General features: G+C 36.7%; 2 protein-coding genes across 3 annotated transcripts in view; one reads left to right on the forward strand and one right to left on the reverse strand.

Moving 5' to 3' along the window:
* LOC120768989 (ABC transporter G family member 20) overlaps positions 1-22,027 on the forward strand; it is a 175,894-nt gene that overhangs the window by 45,821 nt on the left and 108,046 nt on the right. The gene's annotated exons all lie outside the window — the stretch shown is intronic.
* On the reverse strand, positions 1,940-5,878 carry LOC120782881 (RNA polymerase II elongation factor Ell-like). The gene has a single exon (XM_040115429.1). It carries the CDS (start codon positions 5,876-5,878, stop codon positions 1,940-1,942), a length of 3,939 nt encoding a protein of 1,312 aa, XP_039971363.1.

Below are 22,027 nucleotides of genomic sequence, written 5' to 3' on the forward strand. Positions count from 1 at the left end.
ACTCCAAGACGAATCTGGTGAAGGTCGTTCAAAACCAGTTGTTAGGCTAGTTTAGGTTATACTGGACGGGTTTCACGTCATATATGGACCTATTGATCCTTAGTAATGGCAGATGGAGGTTCAGTTTAGTTTGGGTGAAGTATTCGTCATTCCAGACGTCAACTCTGTTTGCATAGGTACTTTAAGAGCCACTTGCTCTAAAAATTGTTACTTCATCTAGTCACTTGAACTCCGAAGCACTGACATGCTTAAGAGGAGTTCTAGATAGTGTCGGACAAAGGCATATGAGGTGTTCCAACGTCTCTCTCATGTTAACTTCTCTGCACTTTCTGCATGTATTGTTTTCTCTTATGCCTGTCAAGAGGACAACAGCCATCTGGCAGTCCTTTCGAGACCATGTGAGTAACAAGGTCTTTTGCATATGATCTTGGCGACCCCGCATTTACTTAAAGCATTCCATTTCGCTCGCATCCGCCTCTCTTTTCTTTCACAAATTTCGTTGTATATCGTTCTTAGTGAATTACATATTTCCTGTACTTGTTCGGTACAGACAGACAGATGACACTTTTGACAATCTCATCAGCTGCTTCATTTTCCGGAACTTGTTTATGATCTGGAACTCAGTATATATACTGCTTCCATTTTTTGACGAAATGCGATGTTAGATGATTGCATTAATAGCATTGAGTGTCTGTCCTCAGTAGAAATAACATCAATTTAATTGCATCTTTCGTGCTAGCACTGAACCAATGGAACTCACGTGCACTTATCATATCATTAGTCTTGATATGAACGCAGGGGATCTCCGGAACTATTTTATATTAGCAAAGTTCATCTCTGATCGTAGGAGTACTTATTGGACCAATAGGCATTGAAGTGTCCTATGGAGAAGTCTGAGTCTCTTCAAGACTAATATTGAAACATTTCGGCAGTTTTATCTTCGGCGAACTGGTCGAAATGACCGGCGTTCTGAGCTGTTTAGTGATATCTATGTAATAATCGACATTTTAACCTAACCTAACTCCTAATGATACTAATGACTTTCGTCATATCAAAGTTCTTAATATCATCAAATTTCCAATGCGTCTTGAACTTTCGTAAGCTTGAAGTTCTTAAGGAGATTATTCTTTCCGTTCTACTTTAAATTGTGTTAGTTTGCAGCCCTTAAAGATATAATCCCAAAATGCTTTTTCTATAAATTCAACTACATAAAAATGGATGAGAATATGAAAAGCGCGCTTTCAAAGGAGCAGCAGACATTGTTTGAAATTCAACATCAAACTTTCGAGTTCATCTGATCAACAGAACAAAATAATAATGCACACAACCAAACAATATTTGTATTATCGAGCAAAAGCTTATCAAACTTTCAAATATTTGTATAAATTTCGGAACCGTGGAACAAAGTTCTTTCCACGGTTCGGCAAACCAAACAATATTTGTATTACCGAGCAAAAGCTTATCAAACCTTCAAATATTTGTATAAATTTCGGAACCGTGGAACAAAGTTCTTTCCACGGCTCTGCATATTATGTCCAAGTGTGAGCGAAAGCAAATAAGTTCTCGCACAGGTTCATCAGTCGAAACACCAATTCGAAGACATATCCAAGAGAAACCTAAGGAAGAAGAACAATCGCAGGTTTGACAACGATGACAGCAAGGCAACAGCCGACTGGAAAGACCAAAACAACTTGCAAACAATTAACTGTAGTCTGGAATGTCTACATGGTTTCCAAAACCTCTTCACTACTGAATTTAGAACAAAAAATTTTCTTGTTAAATAAAGCATTTATATTTATGTATTTCCGCTGGTTACTAACAAAATATCAGTCGTATTTCTTAAATTTTTCATAAATACTTTTACTTAAATTTAACAGCCTATAATATTCGATGATGAATCGCTCGACGATATGACAGCAACTATAGGCAATGTGTTGCTTCACTCGGCATCATTATCTGAGTCAGAGTCTTCTGATTCACTCGAGCTAGAATCGGACGAATCGTCAGAACTTGATAAATCATTCTCATTCATCTGGTTATTTTGGTATCCTCTTCCTTGACGCTGGGGTTGTTGTGGCATGAATTGTGAGCGTTGAAAAGACGATAGTTCTGAATTTGAGCTATCACTAGAGTCGGACGAGTCATCCGAATCTGATAAATTTTGATCATCATGCTGCTGGTTATTTTGATGATACTTTTGTTGGTACTGCGGTTGTTGTGGAATGAATTGTGTGTCGTGAAAAGACGCTAGTTCTTCTTCACTAGAGTTGGACGAATCGTCTGAATCTGATAAATCACTATCCTTATGGTGACCACTTTCTTGGTGACCATTTTTTTGGTGGTGCGTTTGTTGTGGAATGAATTGTGAGCCACATGATGATAATTTTGTGTTTGAGATCACAACGCTATTTTGCTGCTGCGTCTCTTGATGCCATACCACCTCATTCGTTGTGTTCTGTTGTGTATTGTATGTCGATAGTTGTGATGGCGGTAGAGCAACTTCAACTTCGTTCTCTACAACGGTCTCCATTGAGACTGCGACGTGTCCGTTGCTTGGGTGGGCTGGTGCGGTCAGCACATGGCTGCTGCCATTCATAGCGTACGAGTATATCTCTTTCGGCTCCTCAATCGGTGTTATTGGTAACATTTGTTGCTGCTGTTGAAGAACCTGGTGTTGTAGCACAGCCGCGTCAATTGCAGCCGATTCAGCCTTTAACTTCTGATCGTAATCGTTTACAAGCTGCGTTATGTACGCTAATTTGGCTTCCAGGTAGTCAAACCTTAGTTTCCGTTGTTTCTGCTCCGCACTATTTAGCCGCTCGTATTCCATCTCAATCTGTTGTTGAATATGTTGATAGACGGGACTGCCTGGTGGCAGTTGCTCTAATTGTTGTACTAATAAGTGAAAGTCACGGCGCACTTGTTCGACACTCTTTGACAGCTGGTCGTATTCCTCGAAGTGACTTTCGAATTCGGCTTTGTAAAGGCGTCGCTGTTCAACGCATGTGATCGGAGTATACGCGCTGAAATCAAAGCGGCTTTGTGGCTCAGCAATGTGTGCGTCAGTCATAGTGGAATGCTGCGCTATAGGTTCTTGCGATCTGATTTGCTCTTGGACTCGTTGTGGTGGCTCCACGTGTCGAAAACGCTCTTGTTCTGAATTCCTATGAGCATTAAGTGTATCACTTGGACCGTACCGGCGTGCTGTGGGTTCTTGAGATGTGTATTGCTGCTGGAGCCGCTGTTGTGGCACAATGTGTTGAGAACTATGTTGCTCTCTATGCTTGCTAGCTTCAAGGCTTTTATTTGTGGCGGAATGGTGCGCTACTGGCTCTTGTAGTGTGATTTGCTGCTGTGGCTTCACGGTTCGAGAACTCTGTTGTTCTACTTCCTTCGGAGTTTTAAGTTTGTAATTCGTGAATGGTGGCACAGTCATCTGTGGTTTTGATGTCTGTTTTCTGGAGCTCGCTGGTAGGTCAACCTTATTATTACATTTGCTTTTTTGCGTTGTTTCCCTATTTTTACTGAGCTTTGACCGACTATCTTCTTGTGGCTTTGCGGTATCAGTATTAATTGTGTTGCTCTCTTTGCCATTCTTAGAATTACTTGCCTTATTTTTGTTGCTTCTCTTACCGGCGCTTATGACCGGTTGATTTTCAGAAACAGAAGCTGACGATTTCTGGTACTTATCCGCCTTGTTTCTGCTGCTGCTTTTCTTGTAGCCACTCACAGTGTCAGCTGGCTGATTAACGGCAACAAGAGCTGCTGAGTTCTCTTTGTTTTGATCAGTACCCACGGCTTCGCTCCTGGTACCACCCTTTGGCTTACTTGACCTGCGTTTGCTACTACTGCTTTTTTTATCCGTGCTCACAATCTCGGCCGGCTGCTTATTGAATTCAGGAGCCGAAGATTTCTTAGACTTACGGTCTTTGCTTTTTCCGCTGGTGTTCTTGTCTTCACTCACACGTTCGGTGGTCAGATCAGAAGGAGCGCTGCTGGTATTCCCACAATTCTTTTGATTGACACAATTGGCGGTAATTTGTGTACCATTGAACACCTTATTACCTTCCACAGCCTCTGCTTTTCTATTATATACTAAAATATTTTCGCTGGTTGGGCTCTTGTGATTACCCACATGATTTTTTGTCTTTACATGACTTATGCGTTGTTTTTTGGATGGCACCGGATTTTGATAGACTTCGCCAGGGCGCTTCAAACTGTTGCCGTAATTAAAGTCACTGTTTAGGGTCACTTGTGGTGGACTGGGCGAGCTCAATAAAGGTGGGCTAGCTGTATCTGAACTTATTGGTGGCGTCAAGTCTTTAGGCTTATTCTCTTTTAGCTGCTGTAGTTCCGCTTCATTATAAAATGGCCAGTCTTCCTTTACCATATTCCATATGTGACGTCGCAAATTGAAAGCGTTGTCGCGTAAGAACGCTATCTCACGCAATATGGTACTAATGGCTTGGCGCTCAGTATCACGTAAGCCCTCGTTTTGCAGACGAGTATAAAGTTCAAGCTTCTTATAGGGCTTAATAGCCAACATTTGTATGACACGTTCCTTTATTTTACAACGAGTTATATCGGGTTGCTTGCTCTTAGCTTTCGATTTTTTACCGCTTTTAGTGTCCACAGCTTTCGATTGCGCAGATTTAGCCTTGGCGCCAGTAGGCTGTTTGGATTTTACTTCATTGTCATTTTCCTTAACCACAGAATTTTCATTCGGAAGGGTAGAAGATGACTTTGAGGATGTCGTTAGAAGCGGTAACGAAGTCAATGTATTACTCATACTATCGCGGGGATGAGAGGATTTACCCTTGCTTTTCGACGAAGTACTGCTATGTCTTTTGTGATCCAATTTCGGATCTATATCCCTTGGCTTGGTCAGCGGACGAACAAAATCGGGTGCTGTCAGTCTGGCAGATACATTGTTACTTGAAATAACATTTCCATTAGTCAGGTGGGAAGATGGTTTTGAAGGTGTTATCGTATTGATTTCCCGATGTTTCCCATTCGTCAGCTGGGTAGATGGATTTGAAGGTGTCGTGAGAAGAGGAAGTGAAGATAATGTATTACTCGCAATATTGCGCTCCCGATGACTCCCGTTCGTCAGCGTGGATGATGGTTTTGAGGGGCTCGTTAGAAGGGGTAGTGAAGAGAATGTACTACCCTTACTATCGCGTTTATGAGAGGATTTACCATTACGTTTCGATGAAGCGCTGCCATGTCTATTATGTTCAAATCTCGTATCCACATTCGCTGGTTTGCTCACCGGTCGTACAAAGTCAGCTTCGTTAGTTTTAACATTATGCACATCTTTGCTCCTTTCCGTAACACCGAGTGCAGGGCACGCCTTATTGCGATCCTGGTTGTGTGCCACCTGCTGAGCCGATAAAGTCGCCACTGGCTTCTCCACTTTGCGACCGATCTCACTTGTGTTTGGTTTAATCACTTTTGTGCATTTGCTGCGCTCCGACTCCTCCGACATAGCCATTTTTGTGCGTGTTTCAGCAAAAACATCTTCGTTAGCATGAATACGCATACTGTGAGTAATGGGGCCGAGGCTGCTAAGACCTTCGGCGGTCTGCTGTACAGCCTCCATCGATCCTTGAACCGCATCCAATGAGAACCCAAAATTGACGCCTGCTTCACTGCCAAATGTGGGTATGCTGATTATGCCGGTATTACCGTTCATTTTCATTTTTGGATTCTGCTCGTTTGTAAAGTGATTTGTGTTGGAATAATGTTGATACTCTTCGATGGCGCGGTAAGCCGAATCGGTCAACTTTACTCTAATATACACCTTCGAATCGTCCTTGTTATATTGTTGAGTCATCTCGTAGTCACCGGCGCTAAATGTTGCTGGACAGTCTGTCATGACGCTCGTCTTTCGTTCTAAGGAGTCTTAAATATTACGTCTTGCTTTGCCGAATCACTAAGTGCTTCTATCACGTTTCTCAGCCCTTACTCCCTTTTATATGCGTTGCTGTTCTGCATAACTCTACCTGCATCTATCACAAAGGACATGTGCTCATAATTTAGGTATTCGGCAAAATTTGTTTACTTCTTGCCTTTGTCTACCTTTAAGCCGAGCTTACACGAAGTTTGCTCAGCGAAGTGAATCTCTACATTTTTTGCACTTTTTTGTGAAACTTATTTAATTCACTTGTTGTCTTTGTTGCACCTAATATTTGTTTTTACAAAGGCCGAAGGAAGAACTTCGCTAATAGGCAGGACAGGATCTTTCTGAGTTAATAAGTCTTTTCCATTGTGGATAAATATTTCAATGATTTCTAGTAGAATTGCTCTGTTTTACAACATTTTTACAGTTTTTAATTTACTTCTCTGCTTCAATCCAACTAAGTGTTCAAAGACTCTACTAAGTTTCTAAGCAATGATCATTTAAATTCAAATCAATTCAATTTTTTGAAATCCAGCAAATCCAAAAGTTTCTCTTGAAGCAATGAATTCAAAAAAACGCTGTGAAGAACTCCCCATAGAAGATAGTTGCGAGCGTAAGTGCAAGAAACCCCCTCATAGCTTGAGATCACGTGGCTTAGGAAGAGCTTCAAGGAAACTTACTTTCACTCTGAGCTTTACTCATTCTTATTTGAAGTGTGAGTGATAAAAACGCCTTCCAAAAATATGAACTACCATTATCGTTGCGGGTTTTCAATCATTACAACACTATAAAACGCGTTCAACACGAAAAATGAACTTCGGGGTCCAAAGTTGGAGTGACATTTTTGCTACATATATTATGTGGAAGGCATCTGCTAACAAACAAATTACCTGTCATTGTTTCACGTGCTCGACAAACGAACGGTCGCTGTACAATATAGGTAGGTGTTTCCCAAAAGTGAGGGATCAAAACAAAAATTACAAAATTAGCTGTTATTTTATATTTGGGAGAATACTTAACAAAAAGTACAAAACATATTTTTTTGTACTTGATGGTGGAAAACAAATTTCTAAAGGCTTATATTTGAAGGGCGTGGCGAAAATAATTTTCAGCACAAAAAGTATTGCCTAATCCCTTGCATCATTTTTAAAGCAAATAACAAACTCTCACATACACACAAATAGTATAGGTGTGTTTCTGCAAACCATATGTAGAACATTCTAGAACGAGAAACTAGCGACACCTTCAATATTTTTGATAACGAATTAACCTCAAAACGACATTTTTCTAATTCCAACTACTGGACCATTTTTATACCAGCGGCTCTGCAATTCTCAGTAATAATTTTAGGAATATTAAATCGTCTGCAAACCTTCTCAATCTAGAGATAGACTTCATCAGTCTATTTTTTCGAATAGGAAAAGCATTTATTTAGAAATGTTTAGCATTACACGCATTCCATTCTTCATTCATTTCGATCTTTTGCGCACTAAATTCGTTAGTGATGTGGAGAAACCATTGGTATTTCGGTAGCTACAAGTATTATGAGCACAACTCATACACACGACTTGCGTTTAAGCGACTTTTGAGAAAGTTATGTCGAAAATTATGTCAAAACTGTAAATATTTATATAGTAGATATTCAGATACTCACGGTTAGGTTAGGTTAAATGGCTGATCTAGAGTGAACTGTTTTATGTTGACCTTTGAAAAAAGAGCTCCAGTGTTCAAACTTATAAATTAGCAATTAAGCGTTTTTCCAATACCAATATGCACAGGCGTTTAATTTCCATACCCGCCAGCTCTGTGGGTTGTCTGAAGATCTTCCAAGTGTTTAACGCGAGACAGTCAAGAATGATGTGTTGAAACGTTTCTACCTTGTCTTCTCCATACAGCTTCTGCAGATGATAAGATTCCCAGCCTCACAGCATGGACGCCAATTGAGAAATTATCTGTTCAAATCGCCACTACTAGGGCGAGGCTATCTTACTCTAATTTTTGTAGTTACAAAATGGATTAATATACTATATTATATTTCAGTTTTATGTACCAAATTTATCGGAGGACGCACAAATTGATATTAGATTAGAATGTTACTTTAAATACAGTGACATTAAGCATTACGAAAGAAGTGTAGTATGCAGACCTCTTCCTTAAATAGTAAATATAAATCTTAAAGCTAATAAAGACATTGGCTCTCTAATATCCAAAGTATAATCTAAATCTTACAGATATTGATGTAAGTATATAACGCGTCATTTGAACTGATTTCCCATTTCGAAGCGCTATACGCTTCCTGGCAGACTAAAAACTAAAGCTTAAAAAACTCAACGACAAAAATGTAGTTTGGATAGAAATTGAAGAAGTTAAAAACATACAAAGTTTGGAGCAATACCAATATATGAAGTTAAGGAAACTTCTGAATGCATCCATTATGAAAACCCACAAAAACTTACTCAATTTCTTTCTGGTGGGTGGGATCATATAGTACAAGATTTTCAAAAAAAATATTAAGTGATCGATTAACAGTTCGAACAAATATAAAGAAATCTTAAATTGTCATTCCTTCCCAGGAAGAAAGTGTTTCGAAAAAGAGTTTTGAAGTGTTTTTAATAGAATTATTATTTCATAGAATAATAATTTTAACAGACTATTATTTATCTGTGGGGGTCGCAAAGAAACAAACGTTCCAGAAAAATTAGCAAGTGTTAACGTTTGGGTTTTCAAAGCGTTTGGAAACACTATAAAAAACGATTTCCCACAAAAAGTGAAGTTCGCCGGCCGAAGTTCGGCACGGTGAAATAAAGCAATTACCTGCCATTGTTTCGTGTGGCCTAGAAACGAAGGTTTTCTTAGAAAAAGCCATTGTTATGCTGCAATATTGTACACATAAATGTTTTGTTGTTTTTGGGGTTGTTTTTTAAAACAGGTTCCGGCCATATCTTTTAGTAATCCTTTCATTGTTTTGTTTCTCTCTTTGTTCTTTTATATGTCGAATATGAGGAAGACATTTGTATACTCCTTCAACATGTTGCTACAGAGGATATTAGTTTTGTTCACCTAACTATTGTTTGTATCACATGAAACTAATCGAGATATATATCGAGTTATATATATTTAATGATCATATATAATCATTATATACATATATATTAATGATGAGGATGATGAAACAGTACAGCAGATTATAGCATTAAAAGAAGGCGTGTCTCCACCACCTATATAGTTTAATTAAGATATATTCCGAAACGCTAATGACAAAGTTAACAAACTTATTGGGGAGAATTCATCTTAGCATCTCTTTAAAGCCTGTGAAAATGGTTGAAATCAGTAAATAAACAAGCTCACTCCCCACAGAACGGTTATGTTGAAAACAACTAAACGCGCCTTAACTCACAGCATAAAAAAGCTTTAAATTTCAAATTATGATGTTGAGCTTCATAGGAGTAGTTTGTAAAAATTGACAATAGGCGTGGCACCGTCCATTGCTAGGCAACATCCTATATCACTGGAACTATTTGCCGATTTCTACCAAATTTGATGTCTGAGGTTATGAAAAACATTTCTATTAGCGACTGTGAAAATTGATAAATTCTGATAACAACCACGCCTACTTCCCGTAGAACAAACTTTTAAATTCCATCTAAAGCTTTTACCTTCAATTATATAAATCAAAAATCAGTGAAGATATCAGAATTAAACTTTGCACAAATAGTGCCCTCAAAGTATTTTATCTTACGTTCAAAATCGAACTATAAATTGTGCCAAAAATTACTAAAATAATAGTATTGCCTCTTGCATTAAAATTAAAAAATCACATCGGTACTTCTGTTTGATATAAAGCCTTACCAACAACTCAAGTTGTTTCCCAGGCTTTAACCTTTGCGAGTTGCGAACTTTTCGCTTCATTGCTTGTTGTTAGATTATATTTGTAGACTTTTCTTCTCCGCCCTAGATATTTCTTAAACGCGTTGAAAGAGTTGAGACTTACATAACACGGACTTTTAACACAAAACCCATTACCTCTAATTGCTGAAGGTTTTACCTGGGTTTCCGTGAGTAAAAAACAGTCTTTTTTCAACAGTTTTTTTTTCACATATGAAAAATGAAATATTTTATTAGAACTTTTTATTTATTTTTAAACCCATGTAACCCTCAACACATATGAATGAAGAATATAATTGACAGAGTAAGCGCCATATGGTGAACCTAATAAAGCTTTAAAGCAAATTTCTCTGAGCAACCAGGAAAATAATGCCGGGTATCTGCCCACGCTCTTCAAAAACTAGAACTTTTTCTTTAAATAGCAGAAAATAGGGCCGAAAATATGAGCTTTGATCCTTCGAAATATAACTCATGCAATAACACAAAATTAAGCTCCCTTTGGTTTTCAAACAAATACATAATTTGTAACGTAAATTAAAATGAACGTACCAAGCATGCTACCTGAAGCAAATTTCTTGAAAACCGCCCAAAAAATTGCCTGCTTTATTTTTTTCTGGTGGGTGGGATCAGAACATGCAAGATTTTCATAAAAAGGATTACGTGATAGATTAACGGTTCGGGCAGGTATAAAGAACCGGTTAACTGTCATTGCTTGAAAGGTTGGCGGGTTCCAAAAATAATGTATTTTTTAATACTCAAATTCAAATTCAAATTTATTTCACTTCTTCTTATAATATATGTATGTATTTACAGTGAATAATGTATATAAGTTAAGAGTTCAGGCGATTTTGCTTTTTCTACTTAAAAATTATTTGAGAATGAGCTATGATATCTTACTATTAATAATATAGTTTTTGTGGGGAAACAAATTTACAAAAAACCCTTGAAGAATATTGTCTTAACCTACTTATTTCTACTTTATAACTAAGAATATATTTTACATCAGTTAATTAATTAATTCATTGATATGAGAGTACATGGAATGCTCTTAGCGATCGTTAAACCTTCTGTTTAGTCGGGACAATCTATCTGCGACTAATTCAACATTAGCTCTGTCATGTAATTCCGAGGTGGGAAAATGCCATGGTAGGTTGAAAATTATTTTTAATATTTTATTTAGGGCCACTTGAAGGTTTTTTTTTTATTTTCTAGTGAAAGGCACCATGTTGAGCTAGTTCTATATTACTCATGAATTTTGTGAAGGAAGACTTTACAAATATAAACGAAAAGCAGCTACAGAACAGACAGAGAAACACTTGCAACACTTTGCTATAAAAGCAGGTGATATGTTGCAACGCTTAGTAGTAGCATCACGTTAGCAGTAGCAGCAACAACTAAAATTCTAGCATCTGTAAATAGCAAAATGAACATGGCAGCCAAAACATCCAAGATCAGTAACTATGCACGCGCCGGCGGCAGTGAGTTATTTATAAATGAAAGGCCAAAACCCCACAGCAAACGAGGAGGAACTGCTTCAATAAAAATACCAAATATTACGTCACGTAAAATACGTGAACGATTGATTCATTTGCTGGCATTTAAAGCCTACACAAGAATCGAATTAAATACAATCTTAAAGCGAGAAGGATCACAGGAGTGTGAGCGTCGAGTGGTGGGCACTGTGCTTAAAGATATAGCACAGCTACGCCAAAATACTTATACTTTGCGTCCACGGATGTGGAAAGAAGTCGACGAAAACTGGCCGTATGTAAGTAAGGAAGAGCAGCAGCAACTGAAGTGGCTCAAAGAGCAGAATTCACGACCGCCAAACAGTTCAGATGATGTAACCTCCGTTTCCAGCTGCAGTCCACCACAATTGGAAGAAAGCGATCGGCTACGAGCAGGTGACACACTGAAGCGCCCCTGTGAGAATAACAATGTACCACAACCGGCGAAGCTAAGAAAAACAGAGCACACAATCGACGATAAATGTTTGGACACGAACTCCAAACAGCCTGCATGTCACGCGGGCGCTAGCACAAATGCCGCACAACTCGACAATTACGACTTCAGTGGCTATACGGAGATCACATGTGGGGAGCAGCGCCAGCAATATAAGGCTGCATTTGATCAAGACTATGAAGAATACATGTTGCTCTTTCAGCAGATCGCAGTGTTGGAACGCAGTTTCGGCGAACTTGGCGGAATATATCTACAAATGTTAAGGAACGGTTCCGATCGCCAGAGCATTACAAAGCGCATAGTGGCCGCCCATAACATCATCTCTAGCCAGGAGAGTTGTATGCGCCAGCAGCGTCGCGATTATTTGCACGCCAAACTAGCACACATCAAAAACCTTATAACGGTCTATGATAAGAAATGTGCAGAGCAGGTAGCACTGGCAATGTCTAAGCAATATGAGTTGAGACAAGAGCATCTGAACGCTGAAATAGCGGCCTCTACTATGCAGTTCCCACCCGCGAAAAACGAAGCAGTTTCCGATTTTCTGGGCACTGATCTCGCCGAAATAGCGGAACCTGATGAAAATCCGATCATAAATGGCTATGCGACAACAGCCACTACTATACAATTCCAATCCAGAAAAGACGAAGGCCTTTTAGATTTTCTAGGCACCGAACTAGCGCTGTCGGAGAGCGACAGTGATGAAGATTGAGATTGTAATAATATATATATATAAACAATGGTTAAGTTTTTTTATATATAATGTAGATATGATAATAAATGTATACTTCATAAAACATTGTCCATATTTTCTTGAACGTTTTATTAAAAAAAGAATTTTCGAATCAAAGTGTGTTTTTTGTTTGACAAACTCATGGTTGTTCCTGGAATGCCTTTCCCACTGATCCGAGCAGGCTACTAACCGACTTTAAAGATAATTTGAAGGCTTTACCATGTCTTTAAATTTTGCATAAGTCCGTCTATCGAGAGGTTTGGTTGCAGCATTACCAGTAACCGAAGATTGGTTAACTTCTTTACGGCGAGTTCTATCAAAACAATTCAGTCCAAAAACTACAGAGTTTTTCAATAAAAGTAACATGATTTAAAGAAATTCGAATGTTTTTATTTAAGGTGAATCGATATAATTAAGTTCTGAATGTAACATCATTCAAATGGCTTTCACGACTTCTTTTGCAGGAACGAACTCAATGAGCCAAGTTTTTTTCCACTAAAGCAAGTCGTATGTCATGATAGCACGTTCAACTGAACTGAATTAAACTGACTTCGAAAGAATGAATGGTTTATTGGTAAAAATCAATGACTTCATATACCCCACAAGAAATACTCCGATTTTCTAGTCTTCTTGGTGGCCACTCAATGTCACAATTTCTTGAAATAATCATTGTCTAGTTGGACCCAGATGTTGTCAAGTTCAATTCCTTACAAATGTAGTCTTAAAAAGTTCGTTGTCATCGATTTATGTATACCGCTCTCCATTGACAGTACGATGTCATCAGCTTCATTTCGAAAGAAGTACGAACCAATATTCCACCAGACCATAAACCACACCAAATTGTCTATTTAGGTGAATGTAATGATTGTTCGTGAATAATTTGTAAATTTTCTTTGCACCAGAATCGAAAGTGAGCTTCATCAAAGAAGATGATCTTCTAAAACAATCTTTATCGTTTTCAAGTTGTTCGAAGGCAAACTCACGACGTTTACGGTAGTCCAATGGATTCAGTTCCTGTGAGAACAATTTTATATGGACGCAAGCCCGAATCCTTTCTCAAAATCCGTCAGGTTGCGATTTGAGACAGTCCCAATTTTTGCGAACGTCCTGTAATCGACGAATTTCGGTCAACAGCCAGACTTGCCTGAACGGCAGCAACATTTTCATTACTTCGAGCGGTTCTTTGTCTTATTGGTACTTGAACACTATGTAAAGAAGATTTATGCTCCACATTTTCAACAACTCGACGAATAGCTTAAAATGGCAAAAGCGCACGAATAGTTGTAATTGAAGAACGATTTTTTTGATAATAAAATTTAATAATTGAAAAGTAAGCGTTTTTCTTGCCAATATCTTTCCATGATGAAATTCTAAATATACTGAATACAATGGAAAAAATTACTAATCATAACAAACAAAAAATGTCGGAAACGACAATTAGAAATCATATCATTCATATTGGAAAACCCAGCATAATTCCACATTAAAGGTTTTTACTCACTATTACGTTAACTGTAAGTTTTTTTGTCAGCCTTCCAAAAAAATTAGCTGCAATTACTGTTCTGAGTTTTTTAAGCATTTTGCAACACTACAAAAAACGGCTTTACACGAGGACTGAACTTCGGGAGCCGAAGTAGTAATATTATCATGGGATAATCCGCAAACAAAGAAACTACCTGCCATTGTTTCGTGTGGCCTAGAAAGCAAGGTGTCCTTAGAAAAAAACCCTATGCTGTACTTTTATTTGCTTTGTTGTTTTTGGGTTGTTTTTTACGATCAGATTCTGGGCGTATTTTCTATTTGTCTCTTAATTGCTTTGTTTTTCTGTTCTGCTTTGTATGAAGGTTATGGGAAAAATATTTTCTCAACATAAGTTTCTAGACTCTTATTATCCTGAGGTAGGTGTTTCCTGAAAGCTAAAAATCTATAGACAAATTTGTTTGTACTTAATTAGTTAAAGGATAAATAAAAAAAGAAAGTAAATTTATTTTGTTTGCCTATTAAAAACAGAGAATAGTTTGGAGCTCATACATACTCATCTTTAAAGAGTTTAGGCTTAAGTAGCATTGTATTTAACACCAAAAGTATTATCGTACATTGCTTAATAGCTTGCATCATTATTAAAACCAAATAAAAGCTTCTTTACTGTAATAGCCAAGCTTTCTGGAAGAAAAGTCAGGCGACTTATCAATATTTTTTTTCGAGTAATGAAATAATTGTTGACTATCACATCAGTTGATATAATAAAATCGTCTTTGATGCTGAAAAAAATAGTTCATATCCAAGGAGGGACAGTTGGCTCGCTTCACAAACTTAACCTTTATGAAAAACTACTTTAATTTTGCTTTCAAAAAATATATTGCTAGAATTAAGTTTCATAATAAACATTATTATAATTATTAATTATAATTATAATTAAGGCATCGCCTCAGTGTGACCCACCGCAAAATCACTGAGTTTCGCGATTTTTACTATTAATGTTGATATTAACTAATCGGACCGGTTTTTTATAAATAAACATATTCAGGACAAATACAAAATAATTTTTTTATGTTTATTTATTGTATAATAGTTAAATAAATTTATTGAAATGACACGTAAATAACAAGGTCTGTACGATTTCCACGATTGCGGTCGCAATTTTGATATAAAACAAAAAATTCAATTCAATTAATCTGTAGGAAAGTCGCTATCGCGCTTTTTTGTTTTTTGAAATTTGACAAAATGGCATTTTTTCCGACAGGTTTTCGAGGGAAGAATGGGAAAATTTCAAAAAAATAAAAATAAAAGACTCCATAGCGCAATAGCGAATGATGTTAAAAATGTTCTCTCCAAATTGGGTGTAGAAATATTTGCTTTGAGAGTGGAAATCGTTTTGAAAAACATCATTCTGAGGAAAGATTGGAGTCGCTACGTGCCCCACTCTGTTCGCTTTTTGAATTTCGATTTCAAAATTTGAGGGAATGTTTATTATAGTGTATGCTAACCGGTAAAGCAACAAACAAAATCGATTTCTCCAAAATTTCACACTGAGACGATCATTTAAGTAGTTAAGACAACTATTTCCAAACATTTATTTTTATTATTAGTCGACATCACTTTTGTACACTTAAAATTTTCAATAAATATACTATTGCTTACAATCCATCATCGGTTCTTTCTCCAGTAATTATGTTGCTGGTCATATTGTTGATGGGCAAGATCCGGGAATGCTATGCGTAGAACCTATTCAAAATGCGGAATATAGGCGGTTTTGAGGCTTCCGCAAGAAGCATACTTTAATCGTATGAAAAGCGACATAGAACCACCAAAGCTACGCCATACTTAGTCCTGCCATAAGTTCTGTTACAAGTTTAGGTCGTTATTAAAATAAAACTGTAATATGTACTTAAACGTTTTATATTTTTAATAAATGTCATTTTTTTGTAATGTACATATCAAGTGAGTACAAAATTTTATTCGAAATGGTCACTATTGGCTATAAAAAATAAACCTGAAATGGTTTGGCCAATAGTCAATAACTACGCATTGAATATAAGTCTGTATAAACGACGATCGAAATAAATATTTTTTGGGACTTTCCAAATTTCTGTGGGATTAACACCAATCAATGTTCTCATACTTTGACCCCGAAATGAAGTCCAATAGAACAAAATTCCAGCCGCCAATAAACAGCAGCTATAAAAACAGATATGAAGCTTTTAAGGCACTGCTGTGTAGCACTTGTCTTGTGTGCTAGAGCACAATCAGAATGAATTATAACATTTTCAGTGAAATAACTTTTGTTATTGTGAAAAAATTGATAAAAAGCAAATTCGTGCGTTGATAAAATATTGTTTTTTTTTACAGAAAAAGTACAGTTGAAGCAAAAACTTGGATTAATGACGAGTTTGAGGACACTGCTTCACACAAATCTATCACAAAGTATTAGCACGGCTAACTAAAAATTCTAGTAACGCCATCTACTTGTACTTGTCAGGCCGCAGACTTTTCAATTGAAGTGTTAGAAGTATGTCTGCACGGCAAGAAGTTTGTTGCAAGCGTTACTTTCCTCATTTCATACTACCATATTTTATGATATTTTGCAAACTAATGCAAGTCATTTCCAACATTTTCGAAACACAAAACATTCAACTAACTTCTGATATAATATTGATACCGAACCCAGTCTAACCTCTGAAGTTCAGCTCTAACAAAGCTTTAATTATAAATAAATAGTAAATATCCTACTATGATTAAAATTAAAATTTAACACATACTTGAAGCTTTAAGAAAGTGCAAAAAGTAGAATTGAAATCTTGCTAAAATAAATTGCCTAATATATTGCAGCAAGTAGTAAAAAATAACGCGAAAGTGTATGACGGTAGAGGATGGAATATACTTTCTGTCTGAAGCATTACAGTGTGCAAATATTGAAATCAAAATAAAAAGTTCTTTTTTGCCGAACAGATATATAATATTAGTAATTGATTACAAAACTATATAGTTGCAAATTTTTGGTTTGAAAATTTAGTGAATCGACTCGACTCTCTTGAAGTGCTCGCATAGTAATTTTCTTTCTTTTAAAAGTATTTCTGTGAATGCGTTCGCGAATAGTTTTTATGGCTAAATCAGTTTGAAACACTCCAAAACGACTCAAAAGGTCAATACTTGAAACCTTTGGTAAAATCAATCATTGCAAAAGCAAACAAACATTTTCGAAATATTAAGGTTTTTGAGTATCTCACAAATTTCAATGCGACTTTCATTAGCTCCCCATTTCGATTATTTAAATCTACACTGAACTGAATATTACATAGGAGAAGACACGGAATACAAATTATAATAAAAATAGTGACACTTTTTTGTGTGAATTTGTCCTCTCAAACATTTTAAACTTTTTAATAGAATTTATGGCAAGACCAGTTACATTAAGTATGGGAAGCATGTTTGTCTATTATCAAAGGTCTAAAACGAGATGGCCACTGTTCTGGATTTTCACAATAAAATTTTGTTCAGCTATGAAGCTCGCCTTTACTTTGGTCATATGTAAGTAGAAAAATGTGAAAAGATCTCCAAGAATGAGTGGTTTAATACCGCCAGACTATTTTTGTGGGCTTGTGTGAAATAGGTTGTAGAAAATTGGACCTCTTGACTGGATTTTATTGGTATTTGTTGGAATTTATTCGAGCTTAATAGCAACTTTTACATTTATAGCAAAGCTAAAGTTCCATCAATATGTCTAAATTTTTACTTAAGGTGCAAAAATGGACAAACAGTCATTTTGAATTCAATTCGTCTCGTTACCCTGATCAATTTGTTATGTATAACTCAATATCTTTCTCGCTTATTTTTAGGTACTACAAGCAACCTTTAGGTGAGCAAAACTATTATACTCTGTTCCACATTTTCCATTGTGAACGGTTGAAATTACCAAATTTTGACAAAAGTGAAGATACAAAATTTTGTTTATTGAAATGTTATTTCGAAAAATTAAGACTTAAAATCGTTTGAAATATAGGTAAATAAGGGTTCCCAAATGTTTTGCCTGAACCCTGAATGAAAAATTTATCCACTAATGAAGAAATCGCCAAACAATTTCGCCAGTGTTAGATGACATTTTGATGCATCGCAACTGCTACTGGTTTCTTTAAGCTCTTAAATGGTTTTCTAGATTCTCTGGTCTCCAACAGGTGCCGAAATGAGGAGAGTTATTGAGTGAAACTGCTCACTTCCCTAAATGACACTCAGTTGTGGTTAACCTTTGACTACCTGAGCGTAGCAGGTAGAAGGTAAATATGCTCAAAATTGCGCGCCGTTTGACTACCTGAACTCACGCCTTTTTGCCTATAGTTGAGGGTCGCTAAAAAGATCGAATAACGCCTGTGTGAATAACTATAAAAGACTCTACAACTCTAGGAAAAAATCAATGTGGCAACGTAGTTCGTAGCAGCAAGACGTCTCATATATCTAACCAACACAACTGAGAAAAAATCAAACATGATTTCCATAGCTAAAATTATGCGCTCTACTAAAATGTGCAGGAAGTCATCCAGGAAATGTAGTTCTGTTGTCAGAAAGTCCAGAAAACCACGAAATGTCGATAATTTGAATCGTCATTACCGCCAACGGCTAGTTAATTTGTTGGCCCTTAGAAACAATAAAACCCACAATCTCCCAGAAATGCTTACACCGCCACAGAGTTCGGACGACGACGCATCGAGTTTAATGTCAGTAGAAACATGTGCTCCCATCCATCACTTGACCACAAAGAGATCTCCAGTAAATCGTTTAAAACTGGCAGAAACACGTAGCCGATTTGGCAGCAGAAGGATGACCAGGAAATTCCCACGAACTGAGCAGCGTGAGCCCCAGACACCCGGCGGGGTGTCAGAGCAGCGGCAGCCACAGTTCCTGCCAAATACGGCACAGCGGCCAGCTGTGCAACATTTTGCCATCACCTATGGGACATCCGCTCCGGTGCCGGTCTTTGATTTGAACAATTACGGGGCTTTAACCACTATTCAACAGTACCGCCAATACAACGCTGAATACGAACGGGCTTACGATGAGTATTATCAGGTTCAGCAGCGTATCGAAAAAATTCAACGCGACTACTTGTTGCTCGCCCATCAACTGCAAGGTTCCACCGTCTACCAACACTTGAAGGAACATATTGAGAGTGAATATCAACGCAAAAGTAGTGAGGAGACTCAAAAATCTGAGTATTTATACAACAAACTTTTATATATTCGGAAGCTGGTGACCGGGCATGATACGGCACCAACATCGAAGCCCGCGACAGAAAGACTGGCGGCAGCTGCCAGAGATTATCTACAACGGCATCAACCTAATAATTTCACATCAGCGGCTGAATTCGATGTCATGAGGCCTGGCAATGGAAGTTTTTGTAATACTTTACAGTCAACTATGTTTAGACTTACCGTTGATAACTTAAAACTACACGATATGCAGCAAGAACTAGCTGAGATTCAGCTGAACTATCTGTATATAAATGGTATTCCTAATAATATTTGGAATGTCGTGCCCGAATCACGCATGGATATTGTAGATTCTAGTAACGGAGAGTCTACAGATACAGAATCTACGGACAGCGAATCTAAAAATAAAGATTCTATAGGCAGAGAATCTGTAGTCAACGAATCTATTCATAGTGAATCAATGGATGTAGATTCAATCAACAGCGAATCTACAGATACCGATCCTAGCATCAGCGAATCCTCGCAGGGATATTCTAGTTACGGATCAGCAGATAGAAATACTAACCACAGCGAATGATCCTTTAATGATTTATTTTCACTATATTAAATACAAAAAACTAAAGAAAACATTTGAAATAAAAACTTTGCAAACTAATTTTATGAATTTTTTAAAATCTGAGAACTTGAAATAAAAACTATAGCAACTAATTTTAAGAGTTTTGAGAGGTTTAAGGGGTGGCTGTTTAGGAGTTTCTAGTTTTCTTTCTAACTTTTTTATAGAGGTCCTCTTATGTGGGGCAGAGCTGGTAGTTTTGTCACGACTAGACGGATCCCGTGAGCTGAAGCCTTGATCTAATGTGGTGTGCTTTCAAGCTGAGTTCTCAGTTTCTTTCACTTCTTGTGCTAAGCTTCTCGAAGTTGGATCCTATGTCAGACCAGCAAAGGTCGACTGAGCTGTTTTCTCTCAATAATTTTTATTCTTCTTGATGATTTTAAATGTCAAATAGAATGTATTTGAAACTTTCTGGGTGTGGTTTCATAACATATGAAAAAGAAAAACATATCTCATATAGCTTAAAGAGCCCTGGGCTTATGAACCATCTATCTGCCGTTCAGCTACTTCTCCCGAAAATTTAGGAGGGTTCAATAATGTAATAGTCGCTGTTTAAAATCCTTCTTTTTCCAAGGTAATAAATAAAAATTATTACATGTGTATCCTAAAATATAGACGTCATAATCGTGCTAACCATCCGAGTGAACTGCCCGCGTTATCCTTTGTTACATATCAAAGTAAAAACTCAGGTTTATTTCCCTTCAATATCTCCAAACACTGTTTCGAATTATCGACTCGTCATTGTTTTGGTTACAAGTGAGCTCGCACGGCACTCACTTTTCACTGAGCTTTCTTATATTCAAATATTGGGGAATGATATTATGTATTTGTTGACATCTCTAGAGTACCTGCTATCTCGAGCAAATTCACTTTACAGTCATTCAAAATTATTTTGTGGACATTTTGATGTTTTCATCGGTAACAACTACTTTTGGGCATCCACTACGTTCACCGTCTTCGGTGCTCATTTCGCCTCGTTCAAACTTAGCAAACCACTTTTCATTGGTTAATTTCTCTGGTGCAGAGTTCTGATAATGTTGGTCAGTCAAAAGCTTGGCTTCAAAAAGCTACATTTTCCCAACACCCGAAATTCACAATAACAAAAATTGCTTCACTCAAGATTATATAATTATCAAACTAATGGTCCGAAAGCTTTCAAATTCATATACGCGACTTCTGAAGGTTAGAGCTAACAAAAATCATTTGGACTTAATTATAGTATCGCCATCTATGTGTCAGGAGTTATGTTAACACTTGCTTTACAACATTTGGAAAAATCGACTAAATTTTCCTTTACTGAAATAAAGTATACCAAAGAATAAAACGACTGTTTGCAATTGCGAATTTTAGAGTTTTGGCTTATGTTGCTATTTTCTTAAGTATGACTGAACATATGTATCCAGATGCTTGTATATTTCTCTATTTCGCAACTGGATGCAGACTTTTTCACATAAGGCTCACAATACGGTTCAGAATATTGCTGAAAATGCTTCAATTATGTCAAGCTGAAATAATTTTTGTACCACAGCGATACGAAAACAAATTCCTTTGGGTGTTTTTATTGACATGATTGTGGTATGTATATGAAACTTGACTATATTAGGGTGATCCTTAAAAATATAAAAAATTAGAAAAAGTAAATTATTTTGCAGCTGAATCTTTTCGAACTGAAAGAGTCCAGTTATCAGTATTATATATCTAACAAGTTTTAAAATTTTGGACTTCCCTAACATTTTTTAATATTCAAATTTTTTAATTTTCAAATTTTATTTCGAAATTTCCGAAGTGGTTTAAGTTGAGATTTACGTACAGCCGTATTAAAACTTTTTTACTGTTAAGCATCACCCTAGTGAATAATTAATATTCAACCTCTCAATACTGTTGTATCTGCCATTTCTGACTCTGAAAAATTAAAAAAAATATAGAGTAAAAAAATGATTTTGTAGACTTCATCCGCTTAATCTGTAATACTACAGTTGTCGGTATTATGTATCAAATTTTGGACTACCCTACGAAATTGAAATTTTTTATTAATTTTCATATTTTTTAAGCACTTTGTATGGTGAATTAGGTAATCCAATGCAAAAATATTTTTTTAATTACTTAAAACCCACACTAGTAAAAACATTATAAGCTTATTTTCATTATAGTTGCATGTTTATGTTTTAAAAATTAAAAACCAAAAAAGAATTATAATAAATAAAATGATTTTGGCACCTTCATCCTCTCAA

Source organism: Bactrocera tryoni, chromosome 1 (assembly GCF_016617805.1).
Source record: "Bactrocera tryoni isolate S06 chromosome 1, CSIRO_BtryS06_freeze2, whole genome shotgun sequence".
NCBI classification, from domain to species: domain Eukaryota; kingdom Metazoa; phylum Arthropoda; class Insecta; order Diptera; family Tephritidae; genus Bactrocera; species Bactrocera tryoni.

Coding starts and splice junctions, on each gene's coding strand:
- LOC120782881 (XM_040115429.1), bottom strand. CDS start 5,878: ATGACAGACTGTCCAGCAACATTTAGCGCCGGTGACTACGAGATGACT.